The following is an 18,959-nucleotide window of genomic DNA, read 5'->3' as shown; positions in this document are numbered from 1 at the left end:
AGCGATTGTGGTCAAAATATCTCCAAGAGATGAATGTGTGCCAACATCTGGGCTTAGTCCTAGCGTCAAGAGCAATTGTAAGTTGTGTGTTTTAAGCTGTATGAGAATTCTTTGCTACTTCTCTCTCCTCGTGAGTGGCACCATTTGTATTCGCTGAATGATTGGGGGTCAGGTGGGTTTTTGTATTCCTGAGCCACATATTTCTCTACCTGGCACAGTTGTGGGCAATCTAAAAATGCAATATTGTTGTCACCAGCTTGAGGAAGATACAAAGCCTGAATAATGTAACGTGTCACCTCCATTCATCATGATACCGAGAGCAGGAGATGCGAGTGTGGAGAACCGGGTCCCACCAGAGGCTGGCAGAGCAGGTCTGTGGACAGGGCAGCCCAAGCAGAGAAGGCACATTTCCAAAGAAGAGGTGTGATGTAGCTCTTACAGGCCTAACATCCTCTTGCTCTGGCCTTCCCCAAAATATGACTTCCAACTTGTCTGGATGCACTGATTTGTCCCACATCAAACCTCAGATCAAAGCCCTAATTTACCTGCAGATATCACGGCATTAGAATGAACCCTCTAAATACCTCTGAATATCTCTTTATCAAAAAAAATGCCTACAGTATCTTTAGTGGCTCCCCCATCAGAAAGTGAACTCATGAAAGTCAGGAGTATTTGTCTGTTCATTCATGGCTTTGTCCTCCATGTCCAAGGCAATATTTGGTGGAATGGACACCTGGTAAATGGTGATGGATAAATGGATGAATAAATGATTATTATTGTGCTGTGATGATTTGAGGTGAACTTTGGTTCTAGGATGACAATGGCCATCTTCGACAGCCTCGCACACTAGAATAACACTGAAGATGTCTGAGCTCTTGGCCTCTGTGAAGCTCCCACCTGTGTCTCAACTGTCCCTCTGCTTGCCCTGCTGCTGTCACATTGCCCACTGTGAAGTTCTGTGGTCTAATGGTTTTATGAAGAGAACAAAGGGATTCTTTTTAAAGTTTTTAGCTAAAATTCATATAACATAAAGTTAAACATTTTAAAGTGTGTAACTCGGTGGCATTCGGCACATTTGTAAGACTGTGCAACTATTGCCTCTGTTTATTTCAGAAATATTTCTGTCACTCCAAAAGGATACCCATGTTCATGAATAGTTATTTCTATTCCTCTCCTCCTCTTCCTAGTCGTGCAAACCACTGGACTACTTTCTTTCACTTTGTTTGTTTGTTTGTCTTTGTTTGTTTATTTTTGTTTTGTTTTGTTTTTTGAGACAGGGTCCCACTATGTAGTTGAGGCTGCCCTGGAACTCACTGTGTAGCCCAGGATGGTCTCAAACTCATAGCAATCCTCTTGCCTCAGCTTCCCGAGTGCTGGGATTACAGGTGTGCACCCTTTCTGTCTCTTTGGATTTATCTCTTCTGGATGTTTCATATAAATGGATTCATATCGTATATGGCCTCTTATTTGCAGCTTCTTTCACTTGGAAAAATGTTGGTGAGTTTCATCCATGCTGGGACCATGCCATGGCATTTATTTTATGGCTGAATACTATGCCACGTGATTATACCACATTTGTCCATCCACTCCTCAACTGACGGGCATTTGTTGTTGCTATAATTTAGCTTTGTCAATAGTGCTCTTTTTATATCAATGTGAAACTATTTGTTTGAGTACATTATCTGCAGTTCTTTGGGAGCATGTGCCTATGAGTAGAAACCCTGGGTTTTGTGGTAATTCTGTGCTTAACAACTTAAGGCACTGCTAAACTCTTTCCGTAGTCTCTGCCTCACTTTTCTTTCCCACCAAAAATGTATGATGCTTACCATTTCTCCACATGCACACCATCATCTGTTATTTTAAACCATGTTCCTTATGGCCAACCTCCTATGTATGACCTGGATCTATAGATTTGATTTGATTTGCATTTCCCTAGTGATTAATGACCTTGAGTATCTTTTATGAGAACAACATTTTTTTTTTGTCAGACAAAAGCTAGATTTGAATTTTAGTTCTTTCACTTGTTATTTCTGTTGTCTTAGGTTAGCAGCACCAATATTTGGAATGCTGGCTTGTCTTTTCATAAAATAATATTGATTCTTGTGAGGTGTTGATGCGTTATTACACATTAAGTGACCAGAGCATCTGAGCCTGGTGGTGTACGTGCTTGGGCCATCTTCTTGATGGCTCTATCTCAGAGCATTCAGGATAAAACAACCAGGGATGGAAGGGGCAAAGGAAAAGAAGCCATTGATTCCAGCAGACAGATTGCCTCTTTTCTCTCCAGTTTCCAACCATTCTCACTTTCTCTCAGCCCCTGAATGGAAATACTCACGCAGCCCTGGGTGATTAATGGCTGCACTTTAGTTCACTAAATCATCAATTTTATATTAAAATGCTAACTGAGGGGCCCTTTACCAGCTATCTGAAACAGCTCCAAGTGAGTCTGCAATTGGCCTGTGGCCCCTTCAGAGTATATGGACACTTAGAGGCTATATGCCTTGGGTGTCTGCCACCACCCCAGGCTGTCACAGTGAGGGAGTGACCACACACACTTCACCTCAATTTCTTTCTCTCTATTAAACTCAAAACAAATGTTGAGTAAGTAGAAGATGCCTCCACTCTCATTTCTTTACTTTTTTGTTGTAAAGGCTTACATACAGCATACTGTTTCCTTCCTTGGTACCATGTGTCTCAGCTGTATTCTCATCACTGGGACAAAATACCAACACTTAAAGTTAAAGGAGAAAAGACTGAGTTCAGCTCACAGTTGGTAGAAGTTCCGGTCCACAGTTGTTTGGCTCCAAGGCAGGGTGACATGGCTGATGAGCATGGTGGAGAAGAAACAGTCCACGGGTGGCAGGCAGGAAGCAGTGAGTCTTCCCTCCTTCCCTTTTATTCCATCCAGGCTACTTGGATGGTGCCATCCAAGCCTCTTGGATGGTACCAACCAGACCCAGGGTGCATCTTCCCTCTTCGGCGAATCAATCGCCACACCCAGTATTATGCTAAACCAATCTGTGGTTTAATCCAGTAGCATACACTCAGGATCCAGTCACTCCCAAAAGCCCCACCTATAAGTGCATGAGGCTTTGGGGAAACATCTAGATATGTCATAACACCATGTGAGATGAAAATTACTGTCCCTGCTTTAAACATGAATTCAGAGAGATTGAGCACCCTCCCAAAACCACACAGCTGATAAATTATTAGAACTCATGTCTTATTCCGATAGCCCAATTTCTTTCTAATCAGGTGTATTACCTCTCATGGTTCATGAATTAAAACCAATACACAAACTGACTAGATTCTGAGTGCCTGGAGAATAGAGACTTTGGCTGTTATTGTTTTATGGAATCTCAGATACACCGTTGCTTATCTCAGATCTGGCTCCTAATACAAGTCTGCTCAGTAATGTGTTTTAGAAATGTCATCAGTGCATGAAATGTGAACTATCTGTACTGATATGTGCGTAACCATGAAATACACACTGAGTTTTGAGGACTCATTATGAAAATATATATAAATCTAAAATATTTTAATAGCAATAATTTCTTCTTAGTTACAGATTAGCATGACAATATTTGTATGTATTTGATGAAATACAACATATTCTGAAAAATTAAATTAGCCCGCTTGGTTTCACCTTTTGATGTGCCTACTAGAACATGTAAAGAACATGTAGCATTGGTTGTGTGGCTTGCCGTGTGTCTCTGTTAGACAGGCCAGTCTAGACGCGTCCTATCTTAGTCTCAGTTCCCACTCTGAAAATGGCCCATCAGGGGAAGGTGAAGGAAGGTCAGAGGAGGTGTGGCAACAGAAGGCTGCCCTTCTAAAGGGGAGGCATCCTAGTGGCTATGTGAGCATGGTCTCTGTGTGCTTGGACATGTGGAAGGATGGAGCCACTGGCATCTTGCTAAGCCTGGTTAGAGTTCTTACATGAAGCACCATTGCAAGAAAAAGAGCAGGGAGAAGTAGAACATGTGCTTTTATGATGGAATCAAGTAAGAGACCTGCTGATTTTCAATGGCCAATTTATCAAGCCTTTCAGTGCAAGATGAACACACACTTTCCACACGCATGCACACCTTCTCTTTCCCTCTCTCTCTTATCCTCTCTCTCCCTCTCTTTCCCCCTACCTCCAGCTATGAATTAGTCTTCGCAGGCAGATAAACACAATCTCAACCCCAGCCCCATATCTCTTCATTGAGATATAGTTATTCATCTGCAAAACAAGGTTCATCATGTTGTCCCCACAGGAAAAGTTATGGGCGTTAAATAAGTTATTTACTTACATTTTACTGTACACCGGCACAGAGATTAAGGACTGAACTCCGCAGCCAGTGCTGGATATGAATTATGGTTATACTACTTACAAACTTTGTGACCCTGGGAAAATCACTTAGTTTCCCTGTGCCTTTATTTTCTCACCCCTTATGATTGGAATAAAAGCAGTGTTTTACCTTTGAGGGTTCTCTAGGGATGAAATGAGCCAGCACACCGAAAGGGTTGAGAACAGTGCCTGGAAAGAAGACAGGGCTCTGCTGGTGTGAGCTCCTCTTATCACATTGGAATTGCCAGGTGACACTTTTGTCACCCCTACTGGGCTGTCACAGTGGGGAAAGAATTCTGTCTGAATCTCGTATGCTTCATTTGTTCACCAGCAGACGGGCATAATAGGTTATTTGTTTGCAAGGGAGGAAAGGTAAAAAGGCAGACAGGAAGGGAGGAAAGAAGGGTGGCAGAAGGGAGGGAGGGAGAATTTAGCTAAAATATTTGAAAGTAGAGAAATGGCTCAGAAGTGACAATAAGAAGGGTCTGCGTAGACTGCTATAGGCACAGATCTTTTCTTTGCCTTGCTTCCCAAAGTCTAGCAGGAAGGAGGACAGATGCCTCTTATACATAAGATAAATTTTATCAAATGCCTTCATTTTCTCCTTGGCCAAGAATTACACATACGTGAACTACAATTTTCTTTTCTTCCCTTTGTTTTTTCTTTTTACCTTTTATAACTCTAACTATATTAATGAAAAATTTAAAAGCCCCACTGGCCTTGGAGACCTCTGCTCTCCCACTACCTCCAGAACCTCTGCGGGGGCCCCCAGCCAAGTGCATTTTAAAAGAGCCTTCATATTCCAAACTGCTTCTGGTGCGATCCTGGGCCTTCAAGCTTCTCTAGGTTACTGCCTTTAGTTGCGAGGAATTGGGGATGTGCGCTATGAGACCACACCTGCAGATACATGTGCACAAAGATAAGCCATGGTTGTCCTTTTACTTTTTCTTTCATTAGAAAGCACCATTTGAAGAAGGGGGCAGGAGGTGCCGGTATTCATTCTCCACTTGATGGAACATTAAGCCAAGAGGCAGTGTTCCAGGTGTTACAATTTTGAGCTTTGGCATCAGTCACACCTGGTTTCAAAGTTCATCATCACTCATTATCGACAAATTATATTTCTTTTCTGATCATCAGTTTCCTCATTGGTAAAGTGAGCATGAAGAGCCTCCCTCTTGTGGTACTGTGAGTTTGGAATGAGGTAATGTGTGCAAAGCTTGTAACATAGAACTTGACATATTGACACTTGAAGGATAATCTGCTTTCCCGGGGCTGCCTCTTGAGTTGTTCTGTGGAAAGCAATTTGTATAGTGGGAGTCCAAATTCAGAGGAAGACAGATTATCCCTGAATCTTAACTCTTGTACTCATGAACCGTGTGATTTTAGGCACGTAACTTTGTCCTTAATGTATGTCTTTATGTCTTTGTTTTATTTTCTGGTTTGTTAATTACCCTACCCTATGAGTATGCCGTGATGACGATTGTATGCCACTGTGCATACGTATCTTCTAGGGACATTGTAGATTGCTTAACGATGTCTCTAGAATGACTAGATGTGTAATATTCTTACTGCAGAAAGCATGTGAGCACGTGGAATTTCTCCATGCCAAATGACATTTCAAAGCCCTACCTGAGGAAATTACATAATAAATCCTTTGCGAATTGAATAACATTTTCCTCTAATGTATGCTTTTATTGTCCTCAGGTGGAACTTTTGAACAGGTAAGGGGCTGGTATGGTGCTTGATTCAAAAGATGCAAAGCATTTGTAGGGGAAAGTACGCCCTTCTACCTCCATTCTTCAGCCACTTAATTCTCTATGCAGGACAACCACTTTTACCAGATTCCTGAAAGAAGCCTATTATTTAGACATCTGAAGCCCCAACCATTAAAGAATCCTCACAATCAAAGTCCCTGTTCTTCCCTGCCCACCCACTCACCCCCAACGCACCCGGAAATGCTCTCCTCCTTGAATCTCCTCTCTAATGTAAGAGTTTATCAATCCTTCTGTCCTTCTTCTTACTTACCATCCTTCAGTAGTAATTAAAAAGTGCTGAAAGCATGAATTTAAGAATAAGAATGATCACATTCTTTGTTCGGGATTAACAGCTGTCAGTATCTTGGTGCAATCCTGTCTAGCCTATTTCTCTTCATCCTTTTGGTAATGAACTGTTCATCGCATATGATCACGTTGCCCTTTTCCTGCAGGTTTCTCTCAGTGGGTCCCTGAGTTCTTTGCCCCCGTCTCCTTCCCAGAACCCCCAGTCCACACTCATCACTGCACACAACCTCACCACTCACCTGAGTGCCTTCTCTCTTGCCTTCCCTCTTGGCATCCATTCCAAAGCCTGGGTACCCGCTAAAGCATCCTTTCTGATTCATGCAGCTATCAACTCTCTCCTGCTCCAGAGCCTTTGCTGACACCAGAAGTGAAGGCGCAGCCACCCCCTCCTCGGTCTGGCACCAAAGCCTTGCGGTGTGTGGCTGGAGCTTGTCCTTCGCAGAAGCACTGGACCCGACATTGCCTCTGGCTATAAACACACTCATCCTTGGGGGTGTACCTCAGTGACCTCTCCTCGGACTCCTTTTTCTTACACTGGTGCCCCATCCATCTTTCCAGCCCTGACTTAAATCTCCCATTCTCCATAAAGCCTTCCCAAGCCCTCTGTGTTGAAATGAATTGCTCCCCTTCCTGTTCCTAGCATCTCATTGTGTGGTAAACATAAGCCATGAATTAGGTTTAAGGCTCCTAAGGATCTCATCTGTTCCCCTGACTTGCTTATGATCCCCTGGCTGGCAAGGTCTGAGTCGTATTTATCTTTGTGTCTCCAGTGTCTGGCTCTGGGCCTGGCATACAGCAAGCCCTTGATTGAAATGTGTGTGAAATTAAGTGGCCCTGGGTGTTTTTAGTGGTAAGCTTATCATGCAAACCAACAGTAGCTTTCCATTATTCAGTACTCACTGTGGACCTGGTATTTTACACGTCAAATCTCCTTTAACATTCAGGGAGGAGTTATTGCCCTTATTTTGGAAAGTATCCAGCACTCAGAAAGGTAAGGTATCTCTTCAAGGTCACACAGCCTAGGAGCTGCTGAGTCATGGCTGGAACCCAGCTCCACTTCGCTGCAGAGTCCCAGCGCCTTCCTTTAATCCCGCTAACTCTAGGGTCACCGTGGATTTGTGGAGAGAAGTCTAGAAGTGGGGTAACTCATCTCAGGGTGGTTGAAGGATCTCACAAGCTTCTGGAGGCTGGTGGGGCCGACTGATGGATGATTGTGCTTCTTTTCAGGAGGAATCAGCTTTGGGAGAACCAAGGGGACCTCGGGTTCAGAGGCAGATGACGAGACGCAGCTGACGTTCTACACAGAGCAGTACCGCAGTCGCCGCCGCAGCAAAGGTAATGGAGACTTTGCTCGGGCAGCCTCCAGAACCAGGCTGTGTGGGGGCAAAGCCCAGGAAGCAGACTTTGTGGTCGATGGCAAACCAAACTCTTTGAAATGGGTCAGCACCAAGCTTGGCACCTGCTGACCCTGCTAGACTAGAGACTGGATTAGAGACCTTCATTTTCTTTCCCCATGCTCCGTTATTCATTTGCTTCCTGACATATCTTTCTGCAGAGTATGTGAGGGGAATGTTTCCCCTAAATTTATGTAGTTTTAAAAATTCTTCTCAAAAATGACTAATATTAAAAAGAAAGAAATAAGGAAAGTTACTCACACTCAAGTTAGGTCAATGCAGGGAAACCCAGGTCATAATATGTTGTGTGGTTTCCATAAGAGCAGCCACTATAGAGATTCCTAGCAGGAAAAGTGCAAAGGGAAATATATTAAAAGTAAAACTTGCAAGGTTCTAGGGGGTAGAAGCAAATTTGATCACAAAATTCTATTTAGCTGACACTGAAACTAGGAAAAACAGTCCTCCAGTTGGTGGCAATGTGACTTTCTAGATTGCCTCCCACAGATAACAACCCAGTACTGATGCATGATTGTCTTTCACGTGGCTGTCATGTGATGTCAGAATGCTGTAGCAAGAGTCCTTCGAGGGCTAGGCCTGTGGCTGAGGTCTGTAGTTCTATGATTGTTCAATGTGTTGTATAAGAAAATACGGCATGTTTCAGGCAATTGACCTGTGAACGTCATTCTTGACCTCAGAGTGTTTCAGGAGAATAGGACATAAGCAAGTGTGAGTGTGTTCCTCAAGGAGACCCTGGGCTTCCAACGTGTGTTCCAAGCCAAAGATTAGGCCAGAACCCACTGAAAGGAAGACCTTGTGTCACTCATGCAGGCACCTGAAAGTACATATGACCTTCCCACATCTGCACAGAACTGAGCTGAAAAAAGTACCTGAGGCCGGAAAGAAGAGAAGGAATCTTCCCCATGTACCATTCTGCAGGCATTTTGTCCATTTATGGTGAATGTTCAGAGAGCATATATTCTCTGAGCTCCTTTTGCTTTTAAGTAGGTTATTTACCTTCTGTGTGCCTCAGTTTTCTCATCTGTAAAATGGGCCTTATAACCACCTCGTGGGTGGACTCAAATTATATATAAAAATATTTATCATGGTGCCTGGTGTATACTAAAGACAAAATGAGGTTGACACTATTAATACCAGTTCATTTCTCAATTTCATCCCCTCTGACTCCCCATGGTGGTACAACATATCCTGCCACAGCCCTGTCTAGGGAATGTTTCCATTGACACTTCTCCTGAGAAGGGTTTCCAGCCTCTGCCACCATTAGAATAAGGGGACCTGCCTCTCCTTCCCCCTCCGCCACTTTCTACAATCTGCTGCATTGAAGATGTAGAAGTTGGGGATCAATAATTCTTGACCTGTCTCCTCCCTCCCTCAATCCAGCAGCCAGACAAGGCTGGGGAACTTGGTGGGTCTCCTTGGCAGGACTGGGCTATTTACAGCTAATTGGAAAAACATCCATCACTGAGCATGCCCCCCATAAATCGGAGTTAAACTCTAAAAGGAAAACCAAAAGCGAGACACAGGTCCCAAGATAAACGATTTGGCCCAGTGCCTCCAGACACTGCAGAAGCCAAGCTGACTGTGACACCTCCCCTTTCCTTCCCCGGCTCTGCTGCCAGCTGACCCCAACACTGCTTGCTTCGTCTCTCTTCTCCGTGCGTTTTCCACTAATGGCCTATTCTACACCTTTGCTTCATTTCTGGGTTTTTTTTTCCTCCTTCTCTTCTACACTCTATTGTCTATCGCCGACTCCTTTCCTTCACATTTGCTTGTTATCTTGTGTTTTCTCTTCTCATGCTCTCTCATGTTTTCTTCTTCTTCCTTTCTGCTCTTTTCTCCAGTTATTTCCTGGTCCACCTTCTCATCCTTCTCTCCCTCCTTCCACACATATCACAAATTTTTGTTCAGCACCAACTTCCTGCCTGCCGCTCTTCTAAGCACCAGGGACACAAACCAAGAGACAACTTCCAAAGATCTTCATGCTTATAAAGTCGTGTTATATGGAAGCATAAATAGATGATGGCAAACCCTTAAGAAAACAATACAAGGAAGTGAACTGACAGAGTAGAGAAGGGATTACAGGTTTAGACTCCCTGGGATAATTACCTTATCCTTTTTTGCAAGTTCACAGGCGCTTGATGTTGGTGGGGCTGTTGGTCTTGCTACTGCTGGTGATATGGTATTTACTGAGCCCAAAGTGAACTGTGTTCTGGCAAATCTTCTGTTTAAGCCTAAAGAATTTAAAGCCCAATGTCTAGCTCTTCAGATGCCGCTGAGTTGTGTCCCATGAACGTAGTGCCCTTTTGTTTTCTTCCTCACATTTTGCAAAGGAGTGAAAGAACCTTTGATACTCTGTGTCCTAATGGGGAAGCACAAAGCAGAGAGATGAGCCAAGGAAGGTCTGGAGCACGTGGGAATGGGAGGGGTAAGACAGCGGATTCCGTTGGGGACTTATTTGGTTCAAATCCCAGCCCCGCCACTTACTAGCATTACTATATTAAACGTGAGGCTTACCTCTCTGTGCATAAATTCCCGAGGCTGTAAAGACTAAAACTCTAGGATGATAGAGGTGAACCTGTGGAACGCGTACCTCAGCAGCCAAGCATCGAGCATTGGATAGCAGTTGTTTTTTGTCTAAACTAGAACCTCTTCAGGTTTAATTGCCATGTTGGTACTTTGGGATAAGAAAGTGGGTTTGAGGATGCAGTTTGGGCACTAAGTCTCTAAAATATTGGGCCATCACTGCTGTAGGAGGATGTTGTAAGGACTGAAATTAGTCCATTTCTCTAAAGCATTTATGTAGACGTCAGGGTTAGAGAAGAAAAAGTTGTAACAGACCAAGCACCACTGGATTTGGTACAGAGTGCGAGTGGGGGAGAATTAGAGATCTCCTGCCCACTCGTTGCTTGAATTTAGGTAAGCCTCATTATCCATTCCTCTCTTTCTTTTCTGTTTGTACATGGGAGGATGGAAGGGCGGGAGCTGGTAAATTTGATTTTAAGAGGTCACTTCTCATTCATATGTCAATGGCACTAGCTGCGCATTTGTGAGAATCCTCTGTTCTTGAAATATACCTGGCTTCCAGCCCTACTTCCCTTTGTATTCTGTTCTACTCCATGCCCAGTGCCTCGCCCTTTCCAGTATCTCTTTCTTTTTCACAGAAGGTATCTGCGTGTGACATCAGAATGCCATCATCTTGTTTGCCTGTGCCGATTGCCTTCCTCTTCTTTGAACACACGGGCCTGTTTGGAGGCCCAGCCCCTCAGCCCTCTCCCCACCATTGTCACTGCCATCTAAGCTCCTCCTTAGCAAATGCGTTTGACTCGAGAGTTCCTTGTAAGGTGCCCAGGGCATGTAAGCCAGCCTGGCTGGGACAAAGAAGAGATAATAAAGGACAAGTAGGAGCAGGAAGAAAAAAAATACAAATACCAAGAAACATGAATCCTATGCTGACCGGAAACAGTCATCTCATAGCATTTGGGACTTCATGTTAACTCATTGTACACTCTTCACTTCCATTTGGAAAATAGGATCTGAGCTGTGTTTCCCAAATCTAGGACCACATGGACATGAAGCAAAGCATTCAGCTCTGCCGTCTTTGCAGGAGAAGTTGGATCTCTAGGACCATTTGAAGGTGATAATACAGTGTTTCCAGTTTATCTTTGCCGTCGCTTTTCTGTGTGGCCATGGCCAAGTAACTACCCCTCTCTCTGAGTCTCTTTCCTCATCTCTTAGTAGAGATTTAAGAGGGATGCTCAAAAGCACCTAAGTCCGGAAAAGTAACGGCCTTCTTGGAAGACCCTGCATGTGCTGCATGGTTTGGGAGATGGTGTTACATGACTTTAGAAGACAAGGTATAACCAGGTGCTGAACCAAGCCCCTCATTCTAAGTTTGAGCCAAGAGAGAGAAAGAGGAACAGTAGCTAAATAGGGGAAGGTGTAGTCAAGGCTAGAAGGTGACCTAGGTCTCAGCTATGGCCTTGAGTTTCTCTTCCACAGGAAATTAACCAATACATTTAATATTCTCATCTCTGAAATGTGGTGGCAGGACAGTGACATTACCCTCCCAGGGTAATGGTAAAAGCTAAATGAGATAATGGTGATCTCCTGTGTCCCTTCCACTCCTATCTTCCAGTTTCTCACCTTCTCTTGTGCTACTGTCCTTAGTCTTGCCACCTGCACCCTTTGCTTAAAAATGCTAAAAGCTCTTTCTCAGTGGTCTCACTTGTTGAGATCCAGCCCATTATTCACTCTGGAGCCAAAGTGATCATTTTTTTAAAGTAAGTAGAAATCATGTCGTTTCTTTTCTTAACTTTCCATGCATTCATTTCTGGATGGATGAAGTGTGGATTTTTAACCACCCCAAAGCCCCAAGCAGTTTTGCCCTCCTGTATCCTCAGGGCTGTCTGCATTCCTCCCCTCCAGTCATCTACCCCAACACTCCTCCCTTTGTCCTGATGGAAGCTTCACAGACTTCCTGTCCTAGAATTCTCTCCTCTGTTCTTTCACCCCCACTTACTCTGGCTCTGTACTTCAATGATATCTTCTGCGAATTCATCCCACGCCTCAGTTCCTACATTTTACACTTTTTAACATTTTTAACTTCTTAACATTTACTAATATGTAAGTCTGTGTCCTCCAATCCCATTAGAGAGAGAGAGAACTGAGGTTCGATGCAGCCCAATCTGTCTGTGAGTTCTGACCTCATTTATCCCTTCTGTCCGGCCCTGGATGGCCTCTGAACCTCTGGATACTTACTTCCCTTTCCATAAAATGGAGCAATTAACATTGGCTCAGAGAGTTAGCGAGTCTGGAGGAGAGATTTTCTGGGATTTACCCAAACATGCTCAATAAATGGTTGTTCTTTCTTTCATTGCCCTCTTTTCCTTTAAGTCATCTGAGCTACAAACTAAATCAACAAAAAAGCAATCATTTTTGCTCATAGAATCTATTAAAACAGAGGTTTCAAATACAGGCTGGGAGCAATCTGTGGCTTTCTTATGTCTCAAGTTCTTTTAAGGGGAATGAGACTGTTTTAAAAAAGTGTGCGGTGTGGCCAAGTAGGAACACCTTCCAGAGCTGAGAACTGCAGTAATCAGTACAGGAAATGGGAGGAGACATACAGAGACCGGAAGGGACTGAGAAACAGACTAAGAACAGGATGTGTTTATTTGCTGCCATTTCTAAATAAGGCATCAACAACACTTTCTGTAAATGGCTAATTAGTAAGTATTGTCACCTCTGCAGGCCACATAGTTTAGGTATACTGCTCTACTTTGTTGTTGTAAAATGACAGCTGGCATAGATAACATGTAAATGGACACACATAAATGTAGCCAGGAAAACTTTATTTTCCATAGTCTAGTTGCACTGTTCCACATTTTTCCTGCAAGGCATAGTTAGCTGACTCCTTCTCTAAATCTTCCACATGATATACCATTTTACATCTGGTCCAGGACATTTCACAATGTTTTGTAAAATGAACCTGACCTTGTGTTACATATGATTGCGCTGCCTAAATACATCATAGGATTCTGCATTTGGTCCAGTACAGAACCAGCTGAGACAAGACTGGTTTCCAGTTTACCAATGTTGGCAGTTTCTAAAGAATTTACTAATTAAGTAGCTGGTGTGATAGATTAGCACTGGGGTAAATGTCTTGTGATGTGGAGATGGTATTGTATGGCAAAGAATGCTAGATTCAGAGTCAGGAAAAGTGCATCTAGACCTGGCCATGAACTAACTTAGTGGCCATTGGCAAGCGCATGTGCCCTCCAGGACCTCAGTTTTCATACCAAGCTTGCACACATATTTATGTTACATCATTAAGTCTAACGCTTGTCCAAATTTAAAGTGCATTCATGAAATCAGCACCCGCACGAAGCATGATGTTGGGTTGTGTGGGAAATGGGGTCCAAGCCCCATCCTTAGTGTGGTTATAATCTCCTGAGGGAATGGGGATGTGGCTCACACTGAGAGGTGATGCTGGCCACAATAAGGTGGTGCTAATTCAAGGTCCAGATGAAAAGTGCAGATGGTTCATCCAGCCACAGGCAAACTGCTGAGTAGGAGACAGAGCACCACAGCTGCTGGATTGTCTCAGCACTGCAAGCAGCCAGCATGAGCGTCCCAGTGAAGCTCTGTGCTGTGGCTGTATGGCCTTAGGCAAACCACTCCCACTCTGCACCTCACTCTTCTGCTCATTGGGCTGGTGGCTCTAGAGGTCCAGATTTCCTTATTCTGAATCCTGTACACTTCCTCTAAGCCTTGCTGATTAGCTCCAATGGGCAAAACCAATCCTGGTTTTGTTTATTTTCTGTTTTCATTGCTTGTTTTAATTTGGCAACTCTTAAGCTAGTTTTTTGTAGTGATCAGGCTCCGTTGATTGTAAGAAATACTTTATGCTAAAGTGTATGGATGTGTGAATTTTTCTTTATGATTCTCTCCATATCGATCTCTCTCTCTCTCTCTCACACACACACACACACACACACACACACACACACACACACACGCACTCTTGTAGTCTTGCTTTAGACGAAAGGAAGAGGTGAGAGAAGTTTTAAGCCATACCTGGAGAGAAGGCTTTTGAAAAGTAAAGGGAGGAGCCTGTTCTAAAATCTAAGCTGAGAGTACCAAGACAGAGAAGAGACTCCAGGAAATGGAAATGAGTGGGTTAAAAGATGAATGTCTGCAGAATAGTACCTGACATGTAAGAAGGCTAAGGGAACTTGGTGCACTGAGGATGGGGATGTAGACTCCAGAATCAGGTAGAGCCCAAGGGTACATCTGCAAGAATAATGGTAGAGGAGTCCAGAGAAGTGGGGAACGATGTCCTGATTATTGATAAAGGTAACTATCCTATACTCTATTCATCGCTTCTCATCAAATCAGAGATTTTTTTCTATCTAAAAGATAGTTCTTCCTATTTTCCATTGTATGCATATAGACTCAGAAAAGAGAAGTATATTCCCAGAGGGTAAAAATGTCATATTTTTAAATGAACAAAGCAACTAGGGCCAAATGTTAACAATAGGAGAATAGATAAAAGATATAGAATCTTCTCTTACTTTTCCTAGCCTTATAATGTTTCTATAATTCTGAAGTCATTTCTAAATAAATACACAGAGAAACCAGTAATGCTTCTAGGTTGCACACAGGCTTGGTAATCAGCAGACACGGGTTTAAGTCCTTGCTGTGCCATTTTCTAGCTGTGTGACCTAGGGATGGATGCTTTCCTTCTCTGACCTCAGTTTCTCAAGGTTAAATGAGGGTAAGTCTAGTTGTTTTCTCTGTTCTCCCTTAAGCTGCTGTGAGGACTAAATGAGGTAATATATGCAAAGGGCATGGTTAGCCAAGTGTGCTTGCCATGCTCTCAGTTAAATGGCAGCTAGTGGAGCCCAGTGCATTTGTGCCCAAGCCACACACAGCCCATGGCCTCTTTCCAATGTGCTGAGCCACAAATTGGTTTTGCTGCTAGAAAATAAAGAAGAGATATTTTCAGTGTGAACCCAAATTGGGTGGTGCTGGCATCTTGAGGCATTGTGATACTGCATTTTACTTCACTGTCTGTTGCTTCTTGCCTAAGGATGACCTTCATCAGACACAGCCTCCTGTCTATCTGCAGGCTCACCCCTAGGACCTGCTACTGAGAGGAGAGCCAACACTGAAGCCAACCTGATTTGTACTTAATCAGCCTTCAAAGCCTTTGTAACCATAGTGACCCAGAAGAGATGCCCAGAATGACTTGGAAGAGATGCTCAGGCTCTGGAGGCAGGGAACAGTATCAGAGTCAAAGAGGAGGTTGTCCTACTTCTTTTTACACAGGAGATATTCACACTGATGTCATTGTAACTGGAGTCTTCAGACAAAACACTGACTAGAGGCCTCAGAGTGAACACAGCAGAACCTTCCTGAGATGGATTTATATGGTCATCTGAGGGCGTACACATAAGCATAGGGAAGGCAGGGAGGGTTAGGACAGGACACAGAGGTAGGGAAAGGACAGCTGGATGAAAAGTAAGGAGACAAGGGCAAGGGGAAGACGAGCCAACCAAGGGAGTATTATGCAGTTTCTGGAAGTCCTGTATTTTTTAATCTAATCCTAGATACATTCTTATTTGGTTAGGAAATGAAGCAGAGCTTTAAGCTTCAGTCTCAATCATCAAACACTCAGGTAAAACTTGACACTCAATATTCTCAACAGTATCAGTCTGAGAGCCCATGTGATAGTCAAGCTTAATTGTATCACTTTGATTGGCTTGACAGCTGCTCTGTGGATTAGCGAAGCAAACTTTTGGAGGTGTCTGGGTAGATTATGGAGGTGTGACTTGAGCTCTATATCTGGTCTCTTCCCATCTGCTCTGGCATCACAACTCCACTGATCTGTTTCCCAGCCAACATGAACTAAACAACCTTGTCCAGCTATGTCTTTCCGCCATGGTGTTTCTGCTTTGGAGCCAGCTGACCATGGACTGAACCCTCTGAAACATGAGCCAAGTTGAAACTCTCCTCTTCTAAGTTGTGGGTATTGATGACTGTGTCAGTGATGGAAAAGTTGATTAATACAGTCTAGGATAGAAATGCAAATATGGAGGAGAGTGAAAGTGGAAAGACACAGAAGAAACCACATTTATTGTATTGAATTCTCTGTAGGCTGATCTAGATCTTTTAAGTGCATCATCTCCTATAATTGCTAACAATGCCATAAGAAGGAATATTCTTACTTCCAATTTATAGATGAGGAAACAAAAGTTTAAGAGAGCTCACTTATCTCAGGATGTCATGTGGTAGAGAGATGTAAAATTTAAACCACTTGATTTCATATACCCGGACGTGCCATTCTAAGGATGAAAGAGATAAATCAGCTAAAGTGCATATTTTAGTGCCTGACATAAGGTGTATATTCATTAGGACAGAGGGAGATGTCCCAATCTATCCTGGTACCAGAAGCCTGATAAATTGCCTTACAGACTCCTGGAATTAGCTCATGACCCGTTTTGGGGGTTCAGTTGGAGAGGGGCTAGTACCAGCAATAACTATGATCAGAATACATTCCCTCACTGAGAAGTCTGTTCACTATATAAAGAACAAGAGACAGCATTAATGGCAGCAGTCACCCCAATAATATTTGATAAGGTAGGAAAATACATCACACGGGGGAACTTCCAGTTTTGTGGCAAAGCCAGCCCAGCTGAGGATGCACTCACCTCTTCCCAGCTGTGCTGTGATGTCATATCAGTAGCTTATAATGAGCCATGGCAGCAGTATTTACATCGTGGAAACTGTCAAACAGTTAAAAATGGAAGTACCTCTTCCCCTCAAGTATCCAGTAGTTAAATAATTACTGTCACACTACTAGGGTGAGCTATGAGGGAAAAGTGAAAATTTAGCTTCCGGCTGGGGTTCCAGGACCATTTTCTTAAAACAGTTCAATTAATCCTGGATATTTTCTGGAGGATAGTGCCTCAGGCAGTGGTACAATGCAAAATCCACAACCCTAGGCAGATGGTTCCTGCACAGAAACAGATGAGAAGGTCCTCTTTAAAGCTGGATAGTTAGGGCCACAGAGGAGGCTTGGTCCTCTCTTGCTTCCCACACCTAATAGAATGATGGATTCTAGAATGTGTTATCAATCAGAACCAACAGCAGGAGCACATACTCACCTAAGTGATGAGAAACACGGTCCCATCCAGGTAGTCTCTAGCCCAAAGAACCTCAGAATCAGTCAGAAGCCTTTCAAATGCTACCACCTCCACGTACCTCCTTTTGACTCATTTCATAAGAATGTCTGGGCAAGGATCTGCTTTGCTGGCTTAAAGCACTTCGGAAATTAATTTTCAAACAGGGCTGAAACTGCCACTTAATACTTTCCTTGATATCACAAGAACACATCTAATCCATGTTGTGGCTTTGGGCTCCCTTTAAATGTATCTTTCATAAGGAAGAAACATGAATAATAATTATAAGAAGAGTAATATCTTTTAGCAGTCATATTTGTGCCAGATCCATTGCATATTCATTAATATGCCATGTAATCAGCTGTTGTCCTTGTTTTTATATTAAAGAATAAAACTGAAACAACTGAAACCAGGCTGAATAACTTCTCTAAGGTCATAAATCCAGTAGTGGCAGGACTGAGGCTTGATCAGCATTCCAGTTAGCTCCAAAAATTATTTTTACCACCCTGATTGAATTGTCTCCTGCAAGGGAAGACACTTGCAGATTTCTACCTTTCCTCATCCTCATAACTTCTGCCCTGGTAGTTGGATGCTTATGACATGTGGTATGTTGATAACCTTACTCCGGTGGATGCCCGTAGCCATCACAGGTTTTTGGGGAAGATTCCACTTTCCCTCTTAGGAAAACAAGCTTGAGAATTTGGATTCTTCTTATTGAAAGAATAGTAAAATGCAGAAACCTAGCTGTGATCCAAGCCTGCATTTGTCCCTATTTTATGAGACAAATAAGAGAAAATTATGTATTCAGAAATTGTTATGGGCTTTAAAAGCGTCTTTCTGATGTTTCTCTTGTCTCCCTTCTCTCAACTCTTGGAAGAAATAGGCTGTGACTTTCCTTCACTTAAAGTCATCTTCCAGATTAGCTCTACCCAAACCTGCAGAAACATCAGGCAGTCCCTGTAAAGGAGGGCTCCATGAATGCAAGGAGAGAGCTAGCCAGCTTCAAAGGCTCCCATCCCAAGGCCTGACATCCCTGAAATATTGTTTAACTTGTTCTCGATCTCTAGCTCCTTTGTGATGCCAACGGGCTCAGCACCTGACAGCCTTGCATTCCAGGGAGGGAGAAGCCTGTCAGGAATCAAATGGGAGACCAAAGGCGATAAAGCAAACATGCCGTTTTTAGTTGCTTACACTAGCGAGAAGGAATAATCAGTCTCTCTCTGGCTTTCTTGTTTTTCAACTAGGCTCAGCAGGATTTCCCCTCCTTTTCTGTAGAATGAGAGATTGTGGCTCTCTGCTTCCAGCCTCAAGCAAGATCGCTGTTGCTCCAGTTCTTCCCAGTCGTGTGGGACAGTCAGGATTCTCTGACCCTTGCAAAATGCTTTCCCAGATAGGGGAACTAACTGCTGGCCCTGATTAACTGCTATGTGTCAAGAGCTGCATTGCACTTGATGCTTGCATGTGTGACTTTACT

General features: G+C 43.4%; 1 protein-coding gene across 4 annotated transcripts in view; it reads left to right on the top strand.

The window, feature by feature from the left end:
* Astn2 (astrotactin 2) overlaps positions 1 to 18,959 on the top strand; it is a 770,953-nt gene that overhangs the window by 154,619 nt on the left and 597,375 nt on the right. For all 4 annotated transcript variants that reach the window (XM_010639452.2, XM_010639450.2, XM_010639451.2 and 1 more), the window contains one exon: positions 7,621 to 7,728. In XM_010639452.2, coding sequence (XP_010637754.1) covers positions 7,621 to 7,728 — 108 coding nt within the window. The remainder of the gene's footprint in view (positions 1 to 7,620; positions 7,729 to 18,959) is intronic.

Source organism: Fukomys damarensis, unplaced genomic scaffold (genome assembly GCF_012274545.1).
Source record: "Fukomys damarensis isolate Sample0158 unplaced genomic scaffold, DMR_v1.0_HiC HiC_scaffold_36, whole genome shotgun sequence".
Lineage (NCBI taxonomy): Eukaryota > Metazoa > Chordata > Mammalia > Rodentia > Bathyergidae > Fukomys > Fukomys damarensis.
Note: the sequence above shows the minus strand (reverse complement) of the source record. Positions and strands in the feature narration are given on the sequence as shown.